The 19,899-nt window shown below is 36.7% G+C and overlaps 2 protein-coding genes and 1 non-coding gene across 3 annotated transcripts; all 3 read left to right on the top strand.

Annotated features, from left to right (window-relative positions):
• The first annotated feature begins 11,079 nt into the window (after nucleotides 1–11,079).
• On the top strand, nucleotides 11,080–14,026 carry LOC122584202 (glucan endo-1,3-beta-glucosidase 8-like). The gene is made up of 2 exons (XM_043756423.1): nucleotides 11,080–11,771; nucleotides 12,831–14,026. The coding sequence occupies exons 1-2, from the start codon at nucleotides 11,437–11,439 to the stop codon at nucleotides 13,933–13,935; spliced, it is 1,440 nt and encodes a 479-aa protein (XP_043612358.1). The 5' UTR covers nucleotides 11,080–11,436; the 3' UTR covers nucleotides 13,936–14,026.
• A 1,094-nt stretch (nucleotides 14,027–15,120) lies between these two features.
• On the top strand, nucleotides 15,121–16,986 carry LOC122584199 (glucan endo-1,3-beta-glucosidase 8-like). The gene is made up of 2 exons (XM_043756420.1): nucleotides 15,121–15,476; nucleotides 15,681–16,986. Exons 1-2 carry the CDS (start codon nucleotides 15,121–15,123, stop codon nucleotides 16,846–16,848), a joined length of 1,524 nt encoding a protein of 507 aa, XP_043612355.1. The 3' UTR covers nucleotides 16,849–16,986.
• A 595-nt stretch (nucleotides 16,987–17,581) lies between these two features.
• LOC122584209 lies at nucleotides 17,582–17,684 on the top strand. Its single transcript, XR_006321485.1, has one exon. It is a non-coding gene; the product is annotated as a U6 spliceosomal RNA (small nuclear RNA).
• Nucleotides 17,685–19,899: the final 2,215 nt, after the last annotated feature.

Below are 19,899 nucleotides of genomic sequence, written 5' to 3'. Positions count from 1 at the left end.
GATCTTCGTTATAAGCATGTTATGGAACCTAAGGTTGTTAGTTGGGGTGATTTTGAGAAATTAAATATTAGGGAGCCGATTATGAAAATGATCACTTGCAAGAGTAGGAATGCCAATGGTGAGATTAAGACATATAGAATGTGGGAGAATATCTTTAATTGTGATATTACACCGGTTCGTGAATGGTGTCTCGAATTTTTGTGTACAATAAGAGTTGATTCGAATTTGAAAAGGGAGGACTTCTATACTAGGAAGGTGATTCATTTTAGAGCAGGGGGAGTTCAAAGGCATTGTACGAAGCCTGAATTTGCTTATCTAACTGGGATGGTTTCGGGAACCGAGTTGAATGATATGGATACGTATGAGTTTTTGAGGAAAGGTGTGTTTGATAAAGACATTACAGGTTTTGATGATGATAAGACGACTAAGGATTTTTGGTTTGACATAGGTGGAAGTGGTAAGTTGGCCATGGCGGTTAGTAAGGTATCCGAAATTCAGGTACCTATCTTGAAGGTTATTCATCGGATGATTACACATTGTTTCTTGGTTCGCAATGATCATAATGAGAAGGTTTCCCCAACGGATGCATGGCTTATGCGGTTGTTCTATGAAGGTTCTCCTTCCACTTTTGCTTGTGCACCTTATGTGTTGGCAAAGTATCTTGCCACACATAAGGATCGTGTGCTTGTTTGTGGAAATTTTATTTGCAAGATTTTTGTGATGTTGGGGTTTGATACAAATCGGAACACAAGAAGTTTGGTGAAGATTCCATGTAGTCGGTTTGGAATCAATGATTTGATAAGCTTTGGTTTGATTTTTGAGGTAGATGGTCGGGATGTCTTTGTGGGGGATTTACCGGAAGAACAAAGACCAGTGGGAAAGAGGCGTAGGGATGATGGATCTAGTGTCCCTCAGTTTGCAGCCGGTTCTTCTTCATCTTCTTTTGATTTCTCTTCTTTGCAGGGGGCTGTTTTTGGTCTTCAAGGGTCTACGGACATGTTGCTCGATAATGCCCGAACAACAAACAGTATGCTTCACCGACTGCTTGGTCAACAAGAGCACTTTCGTCCGATGTGGGAGAGGCAGTATGAGCAGTTTCACCAGCAGCAGTACAACCAAGTTGATGAAGATGAGCGCCCTGAGATTCCTACTTTTACCCCTCATGAGATAGTGCCTCCCAGCAAAGGTACTTTTGATTATCTCTTTCCCTCACGGGGTTATCAGCAGGACACATACTCGTATAGACCTCTAGAGTTTGATGCAGCTACCCATACTTCAGGTTATGGGATGTATACCGGTGCTCCTAGATATGGAGGCGATTTCTTTAGTTACTCCACGCCGGGTGGAGGCGAGACTAGAGGGCACACGGGTATGGGTACTCCCCATGTTGCTCCAGGAGATGATTGGTTTGCTGCTAAATGTAACCCTGACGGTGCTTACAGTGTTCCTTCTGTGTTCCCCGACCCTTGATGATTATGGATGTTATGGTGTTTGGATGGCGGTGCCGGATTCCGTGGGCATTGAGTCATCATGATTTTATTAGTTTACTTTGGTTGATGGTATTGAAACATTGCACATTTGATGTTCGATTTGGTTGTAATGCCCTTGGTTGGCAATAATACATTTTTACTTTTCCGTATTTAGGTTAGTTTATTTGGTATGTACGGTAAACGCTAAGTATGGGGGGGTTGGATGGTTATTTCGTTTAGCTAATATTCTAATGTTTCTTTTGTTGAGTTTGTTTTTGGTTGTGTTTTTATGCTTTTGGAGAGGAGTTATTCATATGCATATGCTGGCAGTAAGTTCAGCGCCCATTCATTGTGAAGAATCTACCTAGCATTCCAACATTTACCAACATCCGGCAAGTTTTCGTATTTCTTTTCTTTTGTTTTTATTTTCTTTTTCCTATTTCCCATAGTTTTTATTAGTTCATTGTACAATGAGGGCAATGTACAACTCAAGTATGGGGGGGTAGGTAAATAGGAAAAAGCCGGGTGAAATTGAGACTCTTTTTGATAAGATTGAATAGGTTTTTAACTTTTGATTGTTTGTCCTAGTAGTTTAATTACTTTTGTCACATAGGATTAATCATATTAGTAAGTAATAGAACTATATTTCCCTTTGGTAAAACTGTTTTAAATTGTGAAATGTGTTTTGAATGATCATTAAGGCAAATCCCTTCTGGATTGATAACATGACTAGCACACTCTACCACAAAACACCCAAATATGTGAGATCTTGATTCATTTATAGATTTGATAGGTGTTACGGTTTTGGTTTAGTTGCCTTGTAAATTTGTCCCTCTCATAGGCTTTTGGATTTATCTGAAAGTAAAAGTCTCTTTTAGAGCTTTGAACTATGATGTGCAAGTTTGAGGTTAATTTATTCCATTTCCGCATTTCTTTCTTTGATATGAGTGTGCCGGTGATTGCATTGATTCTAGAACTTGTCTTAGTTGATCGTCCCGTAGTTTGTTAGATGATAAAGAGGTAAATTTAGGATTAAACCCCGTTTTCTTTGTTTATTCACCCTTTGTTTATATTTATCATTGTTTAACCATGTTTATGTGCATGTGTTTTAGTAGCTAATCACATTGGTTAGTGAATATCCTTTGTTAAACCCTTGTTTGCACTCATTTTTAGTGCAAGATACAGTTAGAAACCTTGTTGAGCCTAGCCTTTTCATTTGTTTTAAATCCACTTAAATATGTAACCTATCCTCACCATACCGATAGTTGAAATCCTTGGTTGATCATTAGTTGCCTATGCTAGTTGGATGGTTTGGGGTTGTCTTGGTTGTGTCGGATTGGTGTATTCTCTATTGGGGGTAAATTGATGTCGTCATGATTATGGATCAAGTCTAGATTATTCTAATTAGTAAGAGTTATGATTTGTCAATGTATTTCAAAATTGTAAAAAGGGGATACTAATTAGATAGGGTAAAAGTAGTTCATTGAAAAAAAAAAGAGAATGAAAAGAATGAAAAAATGGAAAAAAAAAGACAAAGAAGAACTTGGACTATCAATTGGTATTTCCCTAATCTTTGGCAAATTGAAAGTTGGTACATAAGTTTAAACCAACAAAAGGTTCTTAAATTATTTATATCTTCATTTGAAGTTAGCAAAGTTCGTTAAAGCTAACATTGGTATGTTATGGTGGTTAGAAGTCATTTAGAAGGTCATACACCACAATGGTGTCGGTTTTTATCATTCTATTGGGGAGTAATGTCGGGAGAACGTATTTTGGTTTGTGGATAGATGGCAACTAGTGATATGGGTTGTGTTGGACTAGACTATATGTTAAACTTTGTGTTATTTCTTTTTAACACCAATTATATCCTCAAATTCCCATACACATTGTTAATGACCCTTGTAAGCCTTTGTACATTACAACCGTGTTATTTACATCTTTTGATAGACGTTATATGGTGCTTGTGCCATGGCGACATAGGGACGATTCTATTACAAGCCTATGGTTAAAATATATGCATCACGACTAGGCTTCGAGTGATTGATACAATATTTCAACCCAATAGTTTGTTAGTTGGAGAAAGTTAGTTGAGATGTTCTTCTTTCATTTGATTAAAGTGCTTAGTCGTGTTTTCGAGGCTTATGGATCATTCAAGTATTGTCAAACATTTCAATTTTTTCATTTAAGATTAAAACTGCTTAACTATTCTTATGGTTTTGCTTCTTTTTGGAATAATGTCATGTTTTTCAATTGAGAACCAAGGGAATGAATGTTTTGAAATCTGAATTTGCTTGAGGACAAGCAAGGCTTAAGTATGAGGGGGATTTGATATGTCTATTTATATCCATATTCCCATATCGTTTCTAAGACGTTTTAAGCTTAATTATGTGTAAATTATATGTATATTCGATGCTTTGATGGTGTTGCTAGTGATTTCAAGCTTAGAACAGGTTAAATGGTTAGAAACAGCTGTTGGAAGACTTTAAGATGCATTGGGATGGTTCGTGGACGCATACGAGTGAAGATGGAATGGAAATTACAAGTTTTGGCTGAAAACAAGGTTGGTGCGTCGCACCATGTAAGGAGGTGCGGAGCATTTTCTATTCAGAAACTTGGAAGAAGTTGGAAAGCAGGGAGGTGCGACACACCAACCCTATGGTGCGTCGCATATCGGGCAGCTTCAAATTTGGTAACAAGGCTAGGTGTGCCGCACCTGAAGCTTGGTGCGTCGCACCTGTAGGTCGGTTTGTGAAGACCTCTTGCAAACTCTATAAATACAAGGCCATAACCCTCCCATTCGACACACAATCACTTCTAGTCGACTTTAGGGTTCTTTGGGGGTATTCTTAGCAGCTTTTTCATCCATCAAGGTCTAAGGGTTGTTCGTGATCTCCAAGGCATTCGGTTGTCGATTTTCTTAGCGTTTACTTGTTTTTTACACTTTGGTACAATATGTTCTTCTATATTTTTACTCTTTGTTCTTTGTTTTTGATTATGAGTAGCTAAATAATTCGTCATCCACTGAGATGAAGTGATACATTGAATAATGGTTGCATAAATCTTTTGAATTCAAGTTGATTTGATTTAACGTTGTGTCGTAATCTTAGCTTATTAATTCTTTGTTATTTAACTCTCAATTGCGGATAGTTTTTGCATAACTTCAGTGGTAACTAGGTTGTGTAGAAGCTATTTTGATTGCTTGGTTAGAAGCAATTGTTTCTATGACGGGTACGGTAGGAAGTAATTGATAGTTAATAAGGGTTAACGGGTTAATGGTTGGGTACAATCAATAGACACAATTGTTATCTTAATAACCAAAACAATTAATTGGCTAGGAAAGTTATGAAAGGCGTCTTGGGGTACCGGTCTTAGTAATGGAACTAGTTAATTAAGAGAATTTAATAAAGTAACAAACTTGACGGGTACGGGGTGAGTCTTTGTTAGTTCTCGGTTATAAAATCAACATAATTGAATTGTTTCTTCAAATGTATGCAACCTAAATAATGTGTATCATGGAGTCGAAGTGGATGATCTTCTCATCCTATTTGATTTAAAACAAATTTCTTTTCGATAAGTTCTACGGAATTTCTAACTCTTTCAATCAACTAACTTTCAATTTAAAATCAATATGACGTGGCGTCTTTAAAAACCAAACTCTTTTTAATTTACTTTAAACTCGCTAACTCTTATTAGTCTCCGTGGAACGAACCTTTACTTCAATCTATATTACATACGAACGAGTCCACTGCCCGATTGTGTGTGGTAAACGATTCGGAGTATTTATAGGAATTTAATTTAACTAGATTTTCACACATCAGTAACTTAGGGGCGCAGAGCCACAAATTGGCTCTTTGATAACTTTTGGCAACTTTTCAGCCAATAGTAAAGTGCTACGTATTGTTGCCAAAAAAAAAAGAGTCAATTCTTGCCAAAAACCAGCCAAAATTGATGGTGTAGTGTCAAATTCTTGCCAAAAGTTACCAATTTTTTTTTAAATAGTTTTATTATTAAACATTAAATAGATAAACATTGCATTCATTTAAAACATGCTTAAAAAAATTCAAAAACCTACTAAATTAAAACATTAGATCCTAAAACTGAACAAAGAAGTTAGCGCCAACCAAACTGCGAATCATCAAAGTCCACGTCACTGCCACCGTCATTGCGGTGGATGTATTCATAGTGTTCACGGGAGTTCATCTTCTCCCCAGCGGGAGTCCCGTATTCCTCTCCCGGGTCTACTTCGCTGACGCTACCTTGCAAAAATAAAGAGTGTTCAAGCGTCCTAGCTAATGTGACTTCGACGGCGGTAAGTTGCTGAAGTGTTTGGTCCAACTAGGAGCTGTTGCAGTTATGTAACGTACTAGACGTCGAGCTCGTTATGGTGCGCACGTCGTTCATGAATTTCGACAAGGTGAGCAAACTTTTGAGCTTATATGTCGTTAATCACAGACCTAACCACGGTGTATGCTTGTAACACTCCGAGCTAGGCTCGAAATATTATCGAAAAGATATAGCGTATGCATGGGATTATCGTAGAACATGAACTATATAAATAAAAAGGGATTCAGTGAATCCAACATCAACAATCAAATACAAATGCATAAAATAGGGCGAATGAATCCTGGATCCATGTAAATCCAAGCCCAAGTCCTAGCACAAGCATCAATCAACCATCACGTCTTGGATTCACAAGATAACCTGAAAAGTGTACTAAACAAGGTCAACACTAGGTTGTTGAGTTCGTAGGGATGGTTCATAAGGAACCGTCAAAGAAAATTAAGTAATGTCTTACAGGTAACCTTTATAAGGCACAAAGTCAACCAAGATAGGTAAATCGAGAGTAAACCTCGTTACATAACAAGCCCACAATGTATCAACAATGATGAGAGACACGTATCGTAAATATGCATAAGTAATGTCAACATCAATGAGTATGCGAAGCAATAAGGATGCATAAAGTATAAGTGCATAAGACATGACCAATCAATGTGTGAGTGTATATCATGTATGTCTCACAACAATCATCAAATGCAAGTATGTGTGACGACTACATACTTGGGGTCTGTGTGCGTCCCGCACAATGCAACGATACTCACATGTCATCTCAATGACCAATGTGGCATCTCAAAATCATCGATGTATACACGTCTATATACTCCGAGTCTGTGTGCGTCTCACACCATGGACGTATGAGTGTAAGTGTCTATTTCAATCTCATCACAGTCCACCAACCGAATCCCATAAATCGTTTTCCCCAATTCTAACCACAAATCAAACAATCAACCAACAACCGAAACAACATGGTACATATACTTCGGAGGATTCTACTTTCATCGAATCATATATGCTTATATATAGGGTCACCCGCAGCCTTCCCACCATATCTACAACCCTGTAAAGGCATAATCGACTTCCATGTATGTACAACTATCCTAATCACAATACATAATCATAAACGAATGTATAATTAACCAAATGACATATAAGTATACGATGTAAAGCAAATACGTGTAATGAATGAACACAAGTAATGCCAAAATCAAATCATGTATCATATGTATGCAAAAGTCATGATGTATATCAAATGTGTATCAACCACGTCATCAATGCATCAAGAAGTGTATGCTTGCATGTGTACCGCACAAATCAAGTGTAACAATGCGTATATGCTCATTTCAAACACAATCTCAATATTCATCAATTCCATCAAAACAACACGTGCATACACTTTGGAGGGTTTTACTTTCATTAAGTTGTAGATGCTTATATATAGGGTCACCCGTAGCCTCCCCACCACATCTAGAACCATTTGAAGGTATAACGGACTTCCATGTAGGCACAACTATCATAAATAAATCATAATATCACCATCATACGCTAAAGTCAACCAAACAATCAATAAATTGTCAATCAAATCAACCAAACAATCAAACAAGCACGTATGTGTACACTTTTCAACCCGAATCTCAACTGAGTAGGGAGCTACAGAACTCACCTGTAATGACCAATAACAAGCCCAAGATGAAAGGAAGTAGAACCGATGTTCACGATAGCTGAAACATATCATGCACGTATTACATTAATCCTAAAGAATATCAAGAGGTAAGGTTCTATCAATATTGACCTAATATTACTATAAAAGCTTTATTATGTCCATTTTATAAGGCTTTGATCAAACCGAGGTGGAATCATTACGTTTTGTTTCACAATGACTAGTCGAGACATGACCACTGTTGCTTAATCAAAACTTTTGAATTTTTCAAACTATGTTTTGGACTCAGAGGCCTATGCCATTGGAAAGTAGACTCAATTACGCTTTCATGGCCACTTGAATAGTCGAAAACGAACTTACGGTTCAAAAGTTATGAACGTTTGAAATTGACCTAGCTGCAGTGTCTCACGGCGCGAGAGCAGGATATCACGGCGTGAGAATTACACCTGAACACAAATTTTCGAGTTTAAGCAAGCCTCATGACGCGACCAACCATCCTCGCGACGCGAGATGCTTTAGGAAAGCCATAATATCAACTCTAATTTAAAACCCACTTCCTAAATCTCAAGATCCTATTTGAAAACCTAATTTTTGCCATAAATGTTCAAGAACACCAATAATTGACCAAGTTTTGTAACTAGTTAACAATCAAAGACTTGTAATAACATAAACAAGTTATTTGAGAGTAAATACACTTACCAAAACTCTTTGTACAACGAAATTCGGATATGTTCGTTGATTAACTCCAGTAGTGTCTAAGTAAAAGTGTTGTAGTTATTTTTTTTAAAAAATGTGTGTATGTTTGAATGCAAGGATGTATTTAAATAAGGGAAAAGGTTTGAATATATTTTTTTTCAAAATGCCAAAAAGTCCAATTTTCCATCAATATATCTGTTGCCAATAGATGGATTATCCCTTGTCATTCCTCATGACACTCCGATATTTGATGCCTAAACTCATCATGTCTAGCCTATGCCTAAGTGTTGACGACGGTGTTGCCTCTAGGCATGGTAGCCTCAAGTCGTGACCATTGACCATACTTAGTGTCATCCAATACTAATAAGCCACCTAATAAAACATACACTTAATATCTCATGGATTATTCGAGCTCAATCTAAAGTTACTAGTCTATTTTTTATTACACATGTATTAGTAATTTGTACATTGCTTGTCTACCCGTGACCTAAAATTTTGGCTTCATTTCTGTTATAAGTTATAATTAATAACTTTTAAATGTCTGGTTTTGGGATGAAAATATGATATTTGTCCCTCACACTCTTTGATTCCTAAAAACAAAAACACAAAAACAAACTCATGTCATATTCTCGAATACAAGCCAGATTTGATGGTTGCAATTTTCATGTCATTGAAATCTTGAAACCAATCAATTGGTATAAACTTAATTTGTATTGAGTCGATATTGTACGTTGGATAAAAACTAACGTGATATTATTAAAAATGAATTCCGGTGCAAAAGATTTAGGGGGCGTTTGGTTCACCAAATGTTTTTTAAGGAATTGGAATTTATTAAAGGAATTGGAATTTATAGAAATTGGAAAGTTTTAAAATATATGATGTGTTTGGTTGATAGAATTTAATGGAATATTAAAAATAAAATAAAAAGATAATGACCTGTGAGTGTAACTAACTAAGCTAAAATGTCTATGTAATGTAACCATCTTTAAAGCCGTCTATGCAATGCAACGAAAAACGTATTTGTGTCTATGTAATGCATGTAACCGGCTAACATACCAGTTGTCGGTCACAATGTAAATTAATACTCCAAACAACTCATATATCTTAGAGATTCAATCCCATCTTCTTTCAATAAATACATATACATATATCTTAGAGATTTGTAGTTGGGAACTTAGGTTTTCTTTCATTAAGCATTTGAAGATTCTTGAAAGATACAGAAATGAATCAATTTGTGATGTAGGTCTGATCGAAAGAAAGTTTTAATCCCACTTCCAATCTATATCTATTTTCTTTCATGTAATCATGTTATACTTTGTTTTCCCAGATCCACATACATATATCTCACTATATCACCAATTGTACACAATTTATAAACCGTAAAACTCGTCGGAGAACGAGACTTGAAGTCGTACCGCCGCTAAGGAGCTCGCCGGAAAACAAAAATGTTAACAAAACAATGAGATCTCCAACCAACAGTGAGTGACAGTGGTGTTGGTCTTGTTAACCTCCAGCCACCATTATACCATGGCGGTGGTCTTATGTGTTTGTCGATTTGGTATGTATATATATATATATCATTCTTCAGTATGATATGTATATATTCGATTAGGTTGTGTGAGTATATATTTTGACTGGATGGATTTGTGAAATATAATGAAGATTAGATATGTTGGGTTTTGATTTTGATTTGGGTAGATAGATCTTGTGAGATCTGCTTCTTTAAAAAAAAAAGAATTTAGATGGAAGATGAAAAGAAAATTTGAGGGTTTTTATTATAAAAATAAAAGGAAAAAAATTGGTGACCGGTAACCTATAAATTAGCCGGTTACATGCATTACATAGACACAAATACGTTTTTCGTTGCATTGCATATACGACTTTAAAGATGGTTATATTACATAGACATTTTGGCTTAGTCAGTTACACTCACAGGTCATTATCCCTAAAATAAAAGACATATCATATGTAAATGACAAAATAACCCTTGGTAGATTACCAATACCCATGTCAATATAAAAGCATTTTACATTTGTCTCTTTCACTATGACTTTTTTTCGTCTTTCTTTGAACCACTCTCATACACCCATGACTCCATGGGCAAACTAGAATCATTTTTTAATTAAATTTCAAAATCATCTCATGTTTAAGAAACAAGACGTGTCCATTCAATCAGATTAAAAGGAGAAAAAAAAACACACGACGGTACTGGGTTGGGTGGTTGGTGGCGGTGGTCGGCGGTGGCTGTGGTTGGTCAGGGCCGGTTTTATTAGCGGTTGTGGTTGGTGATGGGTCTAGTCCAACAGAGATGATGGTCAGGGCCGGTTTTAATTAGCGACGGTGGGTTAGTTGCGGTGGCTGCCATGGTGGTAGTTGGTGGCGGTGGATGCCATAGCGGTGGTTAGCGACAGCAAGGGAGCTGATGTCGTCAGAATCATGATGCTAGAGAACAAATAGGTTGGGCTTTTTTTGTCAAATTGATTGAATTCCATTAGATTTGAAAACTTTCCATGGGTTTAGGGAATGAATTGGAAATTCTTTGTTTTAAGGAATTTGTAGGAAAGTTTTGAATTCCAATTCCAATATTTTCCTAACCAAACAAGCTCATGAATGAAATTCAACATTTCAATTCTAATAAATTCTTTAACATTCCATAAACCAAACACCCCTTAAAATTGTACGTTGGATATATAAAGAAAATAAATGAATAATAATCAATATTATCGAGCAAGTCGACATGTGTAAAATATAGTATAACTTGAATTCAAACTCAAAACAACTAACTTAATTACTTTAATTAAAACGAATTAAATACACACACACACAAATATCTGAAACCTTTTTCCAATTTCTACTACTATTTTGCATAATTAAACAAATATATATCATCTAACGTTCGTTTTACATCAAATTTCAAATTCCTTTCTCCCTTTTTAAACATTCACACTTTCCTCTCCTTTCTTTTTCTTAAGAATCACTTGTTCTCCTTCATCAATAACACACACACACCGACTTTATCTCTATTTTTGCCGACTTTTACACCTTCAATACATATACATACACATATCTCCACGATCTCACTTTTAACCCCAGAAAAAATCGCCCCTTTTTAAACCCCCTATTTTCTCAACCGCCAAACCAATTATTCACCTTAAATACACAGTCAAAAACTATAAAAAGCTTAGATTTTTCCTCATATCTGAAAAAACCCACCAAAACCCAGATATATTTTCCAAAAAAGATAAGACCCACAAGATCAGATTCAAGAAAAAAAAAATGTCAGGGGTAAAAGGCGTAATATTGGTAATCTTGATGGGCCTGTTTTGGACAAGTATAAAAGTAGAGGGGCTGGGAGTAAACTGGGGGACTATGGCAACACACAAGATGGATCCAAAAACAGTGGTGCAGATGATGAAAGATAATGGAATAACTAAAGTCAAACTATTTGATGCTGAACAGTCAACGATGAGTGCTTTGGCAGGTTCAGGTATTGAAGTTATGATTGCGATTCCAAATGATCAACTTTTGGCTATGAATGATTATGGGCGAGCTAAGAAATTTGTTCAAAGGAATGTTACTCGTTATGCTTTTAACGGTGGGGTAAATATCAAGTAAGTTGTAACTTGAGCTTTATTGCTTGTACTTTGTGCTTCACTAGTTGTGTTATGTATGCAGCTACTATGTGTGTGTGTGTGTGTAATAGATAACAAAATGATTTAGTTACCTTATTTGGGAATGACTAGTCACTATCTTAGACTTAAATATAGTGGTTTAAAGTTAATTTTTTTATTTAAGTTATTTCCTTAAAAATATTTAATTTTTGTGAATCATGAGATTTTATGTACAATAAAAAAGGTATGAAATTATTGGCTAGAATTATTTTGATGTATCATATTTACTTGTTTATGGTTTTGCTTTAGGAGGTGGGAATGTTGTGAATTTGTGCTTTAAAAAGTTGTATTATTGATATTGATAAAGGTTACTATATATTTTTTGATAAATCAATCTAGAGGTATGGGCCATGGGAATACGAGAGGTTGTAAGTTATGCTTAAGATCTTGTACATGTGACTGGATTTTTTTTCTTTGTCATGAACATTGGATTTGAGACTACTACACTAGAGAAATCTGTGGCCAGAGTGTTGCTTTAAGTTTCGTGATTTGCATAGTTGTACTATAATGCATTAGGAGTTGTAATATGGCGATTAATGGTATTAGTATTTTCATAACGGTCACACAATAATACTTTTCCTGTATGTGGAATATTACTTTATGATTATTTTGGTTCTAAATCTAGTGATAAAATAAGTAGTATTGTTTTTCAAAAAGGTTGTCTATATACGTTTTAGAAGTTGTAAATTGTAGTGACAATAGTGCATCACTTTAGGGCATTGATATTTTTATTTAAATCATGTGTTTATATATTGTTGCTTAAGCAACTTCCAAAATTTACGGATCTCATCATGCTTACTACATCAGCTTATATTTTTTGTTTATTGATTTATCACTTTTTTTGTACTTTTTATTTCAGTATGTTTCTGTTTAAAAATATTATTTTCTGCATAGAGTAATGTATTCTAGTTATTAAAATGGAAACTATTTTGTTTCTGTTTGGTTATGGGTTTAGGACTTGAGCAGGATTTGCTAATGGTTTTGGTGCTATCTTGACAGATACGTTGCAGTCGGGAACGAGCCGTTCTTGAAAGCGTACAATGGATCATTTCAGAAAACAACGTTCCCGGCCCTTCAGAATATCCAAAATGCCCTTAATGAGGCCGGGCATGGTGATACCATCAAGGCTACTGTACCTTCAAATGCTGATGTATACGGATCACCTACCGACAACCCGGTGCCTTCTGCAGGTCGATTCCGGCCTGACATCAATGACCAAATGGTCCAACTAGTCCAGTTCCTAGCACAAAATAAAGCACCCTTCACAGTTAACATATACCCATTTTTAAGTCTTTATGGAAACGACAATTTCCCGATTGACTTTGCTTTCTTTGATGGTGTAAACCAGCCTGTTGTTGATAATGGGATTCAATACACCAACGTGTTTGATGCCAATTACGACACTCTGGTATCGGCTTTGAAGGTAGCAGGCTATGGTGATATGCCTATTATAGTCGGTGAGGTTGGGTGGCCCACTGATGGAGACAAGAATGCCAACATAAACATGGCGTATCGGTTCTATAATGGGCTTATGCCTCGCCTTGGCTCGAATAAAGGGACCCCACTTCGACCTGGTGCGATTGAAGTTTACCTTTTTGGGCTCATTGATGAGGATGCTAAGAGCATTGCCCCAGGGAACTTTGAACGTCACTGGGGGATTTTTAGATATGATGGGCAACCGAAATTTGCAATGGACATCTCGGGTCGAGGCCAAAATGGGCAATTAGTACCAGCCCAAAATGTGCGGTATCAAGAGAAGAGGTGGTGTCAATTTAACCCGGATGCAAAAGATTTGAGCAAACTTGGGGAGAATATTGACTTTGCTTGTACATTTTCTGATTGTACACCTCTCGGGTATGGTTCATCGTGTAACGGGTTGGATGCGAATGCTAATGCTTCTTATGCATTCAACGCGTATTATCAAGTGCAAAATCAAGATGAAATGGCGTGCAACTTTCAAGGTTTGGCTAAGCCGACAACACTCAACATCTCAACTGACACGTGCAGGTTCAACATTCAGATCGTTGGAACATACTCATCGGCTACCCGTGCATCGATTTACCTTTTTGTATACGCTCTCATTCTCATGTTTTGCTCTCTGTAGATTTCATTTTTCCTGTAGATACATAAATTATTGTCATTTTGTGAGATCTCATTGGTGATTTACGGTTTGATGATACGTTTGTTTATCGAAATTTTTCCTGAAACTTAATAGTTTTACATCCATTTTCCAGCTTATGGTTTCCTCTATTTGATTTCAATATTGCATCTTTAAGTTCTATCCAGATTCCAAATAGTTGCAGTACAATGTATAAGTATTACAGAAATGTGGAAACCCACTTTTCTTTGACAATATGTGAGTTTTTTTTGGAAAAGTTAGTCTTATGTCAAATAATGCTATTATTGCAATTTGCAACATAATGCTGAGTTCATTGATTAGACTGACAATCTAAACTTGCATACAATACATGTTTTGTATGCAGACTAAAAAGGTTTTAACTTTGACCTTGTCTTGGTGTTGAACAAATTTCCTAATATAGAAGGGCTTCTAAAAGACTAAAGGCATTATTTTTGGATCTTTGTCCCAAACTTTAAGGGCAAGTGTTGGTGGCAAAAAAGGAGTAGAAGCTTTTATATAACAATTCTCGTAAAGTCTTCCTATTGTTAGCTGTGATCGATAATTTGATGTCCTCAACGTGATAGACAACCTTTGATTTCCACCCTAATTCACTCACTAGTCTGGCTAGTATCAGAATCTCATGGTGTTGGTCGTGCCACCGAGAACAGGGCGATTAAATTTTGTATGTTTTACTTTGCCTACCGCCTTGGTGTTTTTTTGGCGTTTTGTAGCTTGTTCATACAGAAATGATAAAATGTGCATTGCGTTAGGAGAACCTGCGTGCTGCGTCATTATGTTAAGCTTATGTAGAGTTCAGATTGTTAATTCTCTATTCCTGCTTCTTTAAAAGGTTCAGTTTACAGTGTTAAAAATGGACATTTAAGAACCACTTTCAAAGGAAATACCTTTCTAACATGAAACTTAGAAAAACTAGGCTTAAAGGATCAAGCTACTCCCTTGGTTCTTGATCAAACCATTTGCTGAGTTTCAAGTGTGGCTCGTTGGAGCTTTGATTTTGCTTGACCCTCTCTAGCCGGTCTTTGATCTGGTCATTTCGTCCGTATCTTGATCAATGGTGGTGTATGTTATTACGTCATTATTTAAGTTTATATGCATATGTTATATTGTTAGACTCTGTATGATGGTCTCATTACTGAAAAATTGGTCTTAATGGCAGGGGAAAAAATGTCAAGACATTTGAATCTTGCAAATCTCTTGATTGTATGTACACTCGTGTTGAGCATTTTTGCTTCAGATGTTGAAAGTTTGGGTGTGAATTGGGGTACCAAATCTTCGCATCAACTACCACCTGACACGGTGGTTCAGATGTTGAAAGACAATGGATTTACGAAGGTCAAGCTGTTTGATGCGGATCCAAACATCCTAAATGCTTTGGCAGACACTGATATTGAAGTCATGGTGGGTGTTAAGAATGTTGAACTCGATAAGTTGACCGAAAAGATAAATGCTGCAACATGGGTCAAGAAAAACGTCGTCAGATATGTTGACAATAAAGTCAAGATAACGTAAATTGTGACCTCTTAACAAACTTCTGTTTAGTACACAAGCCACATTATTACCGTCACCTAGCATCTATTGATTAACGTCATTTAGTATTAACGAGATCAGATCTAATGTCGTGTGTTACCACCAGATCTCAAGCGTTTTGTATCACGTGTGTTTTGGAGTCACTTTATAAATCTAGTAACACATAATCTATCATGTTGTAGGAGTGTAGCTGTTGGTAATGAGCCGTTTCTGAAGGACTATAAAGATATGTTCCTCAACTCAACACGACCAGCATTGGAGAATATCCAAAATGCCCTTGATGATGCAAAACTTGGAGATAAAATCAAGGCCTCGGTTCCATTCAATGGGGACGTTTACATGTCCCCACCATGGAGGGCTGTGCCGTCTGCAGGTATTTTTCGTCCCGATGTTGCTGATGAGGTCGAAGATATAGTGGATTTCCTTGCAAAGAACAAGGCTCCATTTATTGTCAATATCTTCCCATTCTTGAGCCTTACATTGGGTGATGCTGGTTTTCCTATCGATTATGCATTTTTTGACGGTGATGGTGTTGTCCAAGATGGAAACTACAAGTACACAAATGTGTTTGATGCAAACTATGACACTTGTGTATCAGCTTTGAAACAAATTGGTCACGAGAACATGCCTATCGTGGTTGGGGAGATAGGTTGGCCCACTGATGGAAATAAATGGGCCAACACCTCCCTTGCTTCACGATTTTATAACGGGTTGTTGCCACGACTAGCAGGCAATAATGGGACACATTTGCGCCCAGGTCATATAGAAGTGTACCTCTTTGGACTGTTAGATGAAGATAAAAAAAGCATACTTCCCGGTGACTTTGAGCGACATTGGGGTATCTTTGACTATGCTGGTCAGCCAAAGTTTGAAACAAGCTTAGCTGGAAAGGACAATAACAAGACATTGGTAGGAGCCAAAAACGTCGGGTATCAATCTACGAAATGGTGCATTCTGAAGGAACACGAGTCTCATGACAAGAAGAAACTCAATGAGAGCATGACTTATGCTTGTGACCGTGCAGACTGTAGTGCATTTGCTGATGGTGGATCATGTAGTGGACTTCATGATGCTGACAAGACGTCTTATGCAATAAACACTTTCTTCCAAGTGGCAAACCAGTCGAAAGCTAGCTGTGATTTCGGTGGAATAGCCACTGAAGTTCAGAAAGACCCGTCTACGGGTCATTGCAAGTTTAACATTCAAATCAAGCCATATGACCATCATGAAGATTCAGAATCATCACCGTCACCATCACCACCACGGTCCTCATCATCACATTTCACCAGTCCTCGACCTGCTATGGTGGTTTTGGTCATCTTGATCATGGCTTCATTAACTTTCTTTTAGTTAGCACACATATCTCAGATACTTCATTCAAATGGATACAATAACCAGATTAATAAGTACATTATATTATGTCTAGATATAATCATCGGGTCATTATAGGTTATAGTTTCAAAACAACTCTGGATAGGAAAGGGAAAAAGGCACAACAAAAATACTTGATAGTTGATACCTATGGCTTTGTGCAGTCTTAATTCTTTGGGAATATATTAATTCTAGTGGTTCATTTATCTTCATAGGCCAATTTTTTTTTTTTTTTTAACATTCAAACTGGGTATTTTATTGATGAATAAAAACTAGCGAGAAGCTAGATTATAAAGACGAAAGTGCAAATAACACAAACAAAGGGACATGAGTAAACAACATTATACAGGGGATCAGAATCTAAAATAGCACCATTTGAGCCAGTCAATATTCGGGATGGATGATCTATTGGTGATCCAAAGGAAACTTGTTCTTTTGACTTCGATCATGGCAAAGCACAGACTTGGAAGCTTGTTCGAGAAAATACAATCAGTCCTGGACTTCCAGATTACCCAACAAAAGACGAGAATGATCAGATGGATGTAGTTTCTTTTTGTAGGATTGACGATGGGTGACTCATGTGTCTCGAGGAGCCCTCTAATGTTTGATGGTTTGTAAAGCGGGAGGTTGCACCAATCCAGGATAAGTGACCAGAGTGAATCCGAGAAGGGGCAATGAATAAATAAATGGTCACATGTTTCGTTGTGGATTTGTCCCTTCGGGGACATCCGATACAATTGGAACGGTACAGAGAAAATTAGCATGGCCCCTGCGCAAGGATGACACGCACAAATCGAGAAATGGTCCAAATTTTCATAGGCCATTTATTTCTTATTTTTTACATTCGGCAAATGTTGTATCTGAAAATTTTGAATGAGTTGTTCAAAATTGTGCTATGAGTTGGCTTCTAAATGTTGGGTTTTATAACTAATTATCACAACAAATCACAAAGCACGCAACGGAAGACAAGATCTATGTAGTTTAAATAATTAACCAAGGAATAGAATTTGTACCTTATTATGGAGAGATAAGAATAAGGTTTAACTTAACCTCTCTACGATTGCACACTCAACGGTGGAACGTATGTATGCTAGTACTTGATCACGAACAACCCTTTGCTTAAACCCGAAAACCCTTTTTCCTAGCTATGTTAACCGAAAATCAAAACCCTCTTGGGTTTGATATTCGGCCGAGAGAGAGAGAGGAGAAAAAGGAGAGAAAACCTTATGGATTTAATTATGTGAAAAACCAATTAACATAGGTTTATATTTATAGGTTTAGGAAACTTAATGACCAAGTCTTGGAGGGTTTTTGATACCCTAGTCGACCGGCCCCCTATAGAACAATCTAGAGGAGTTTCCTAATTGTTTCATAATTCCAACTCTTCTCCGTTAAGTCCGTTAATTAAGTACCGTTAACTTTTAACTCTTTTAACGAACCTCCGTTAGATTTTCGTGATCAAATTAATCAATAAATTACATTTAATATATTAATTAATTTATAGTTACATTCACGTTGAGGTGTGACCCCGTAGGCTTAAATACTTTTCGGACATACGTTCATTTTACGTGATCATATTCCAACAGCTCCCACTTGAGCTCGTAACGAATGAAGGTAATAACATTGGTAAGCGTCTAGCAACACCCCAATGCTCCCGAAAACATTTAAGTATTGTTTAAATGGTCAAGGCATTTCTTATCCCTTTGTTCAGATACCTTTGTTAAATATAAATATGGATCGAGATCATTTCATCATTTAACGATTATGTTTCTCATTTAATAACTAATTAATGATTACCAAATATAATCGAGAACAATCTGGATTTATTTGGGCACGGCCATGCAAACATCTTAATTAGTCCAATGAGGGCGCCAAATGGTATCATACTTCAATTTTCAAATTGAAGGAACAAATCCTATATTGACTACACGTGTTAGTCATCATATTTCACGACGCTTTCTGAAAATAGTCCTTTATGTACCCCTTTATACAGGTGAGTTAGAACTATATCTAGTAAGTGCGATTCATATATGCTGACCTACTTGTGTCTCAAGTCAAAGGATCAATAAAAGTAACCATTTACGAATTTCACTTAATGACGACGATCCATAAAGTGATAATTCGTTAGTGGGGTAGTCCGATATGCATCCGCTATGGATATCATGTGAGTTTGGTGGGATCCATCCATTACATATTCCAAGAATATAACCAATCACTCACATTTGTCTTCGTTTAATTATATTCCCATATAATTAATCGACAATGGACAATTTAGAATATTCAATAATATATAAGATATTAAATGAAATATTCAAGGATTAATCATGCAAATATAGGACACAATTTAATATTGAATGAAATCAAACATATCAAGTACTTTATTTCATTATGGAAAATATAAATTGTTTAACATCCCTTATCCAAACACTGAAACAACAGATTTACATGAAATAACTAGCTAATTTAAGTCCTATGCCATCGGCATGCCTTTCAACCTTGGGCCTAGACAAAGCTTTCGTGAAAGGATCAGCTAAGTTAAAATCTGTGCGAACTTTGAGTAGATTGATCTCTCCTAGTTCGATTTGCTCTCGAACATAGTGATATCGTCTAGCATAATGTCTGGCACCTTTCTGAACTCCGGGTTCGTTGGCAATGATTAATGCACCGGAATTATCACAGTACAAAACAGTGGGTAATTCATTTGAGGGGATCACGTCGAGCCCGCTAATGAACTTCCTTATCCAGACTGCTTCCATTGCGGCTTCTGAGACGGCAATGTACTCAGACTCTATTGCAGACATGGCGACTGTGGTTTGCTTCTTGCTTTTCCAGTCCACAGCTCCTCAGTTTAAAACGAAGACGAATCTTGATTGAGACTTCGTGTCATCTTTATCAGTTTGAAATTCAGCATCACAGTATCCGATTACTTTGAGCTCTAAGTTTGGATTTCCTCCATACACCAAGAATATATCTTTAGTAGCTCGTAGGTACTTCAGAATATTTTTAACAGCAATCCAATGGCTTTCACCG

Source organism: Erigeron canadensis, unplaced genomic scaffold, assembly GCF_010389155.1.
Source record: "Erigeron canadensis isolate Cc75 unplaced genomic scaffold, C_canadensis_v1 Conyza_canadensis_unscaffolded:108, whole genome shotgun sequence".
Taxonomy (NCBI): domain Eukaryota; kingdom Viridiplantae; phylum Streptophyta; class Magnoliopsida; order Asterales; family Asteraceae; genus Erigeron; species Erigeron canadensis.
Note: the sequence above shows the minus strand (reverse complement) of the source record. Positions and strands in the feature narration are given on the sequence as shown.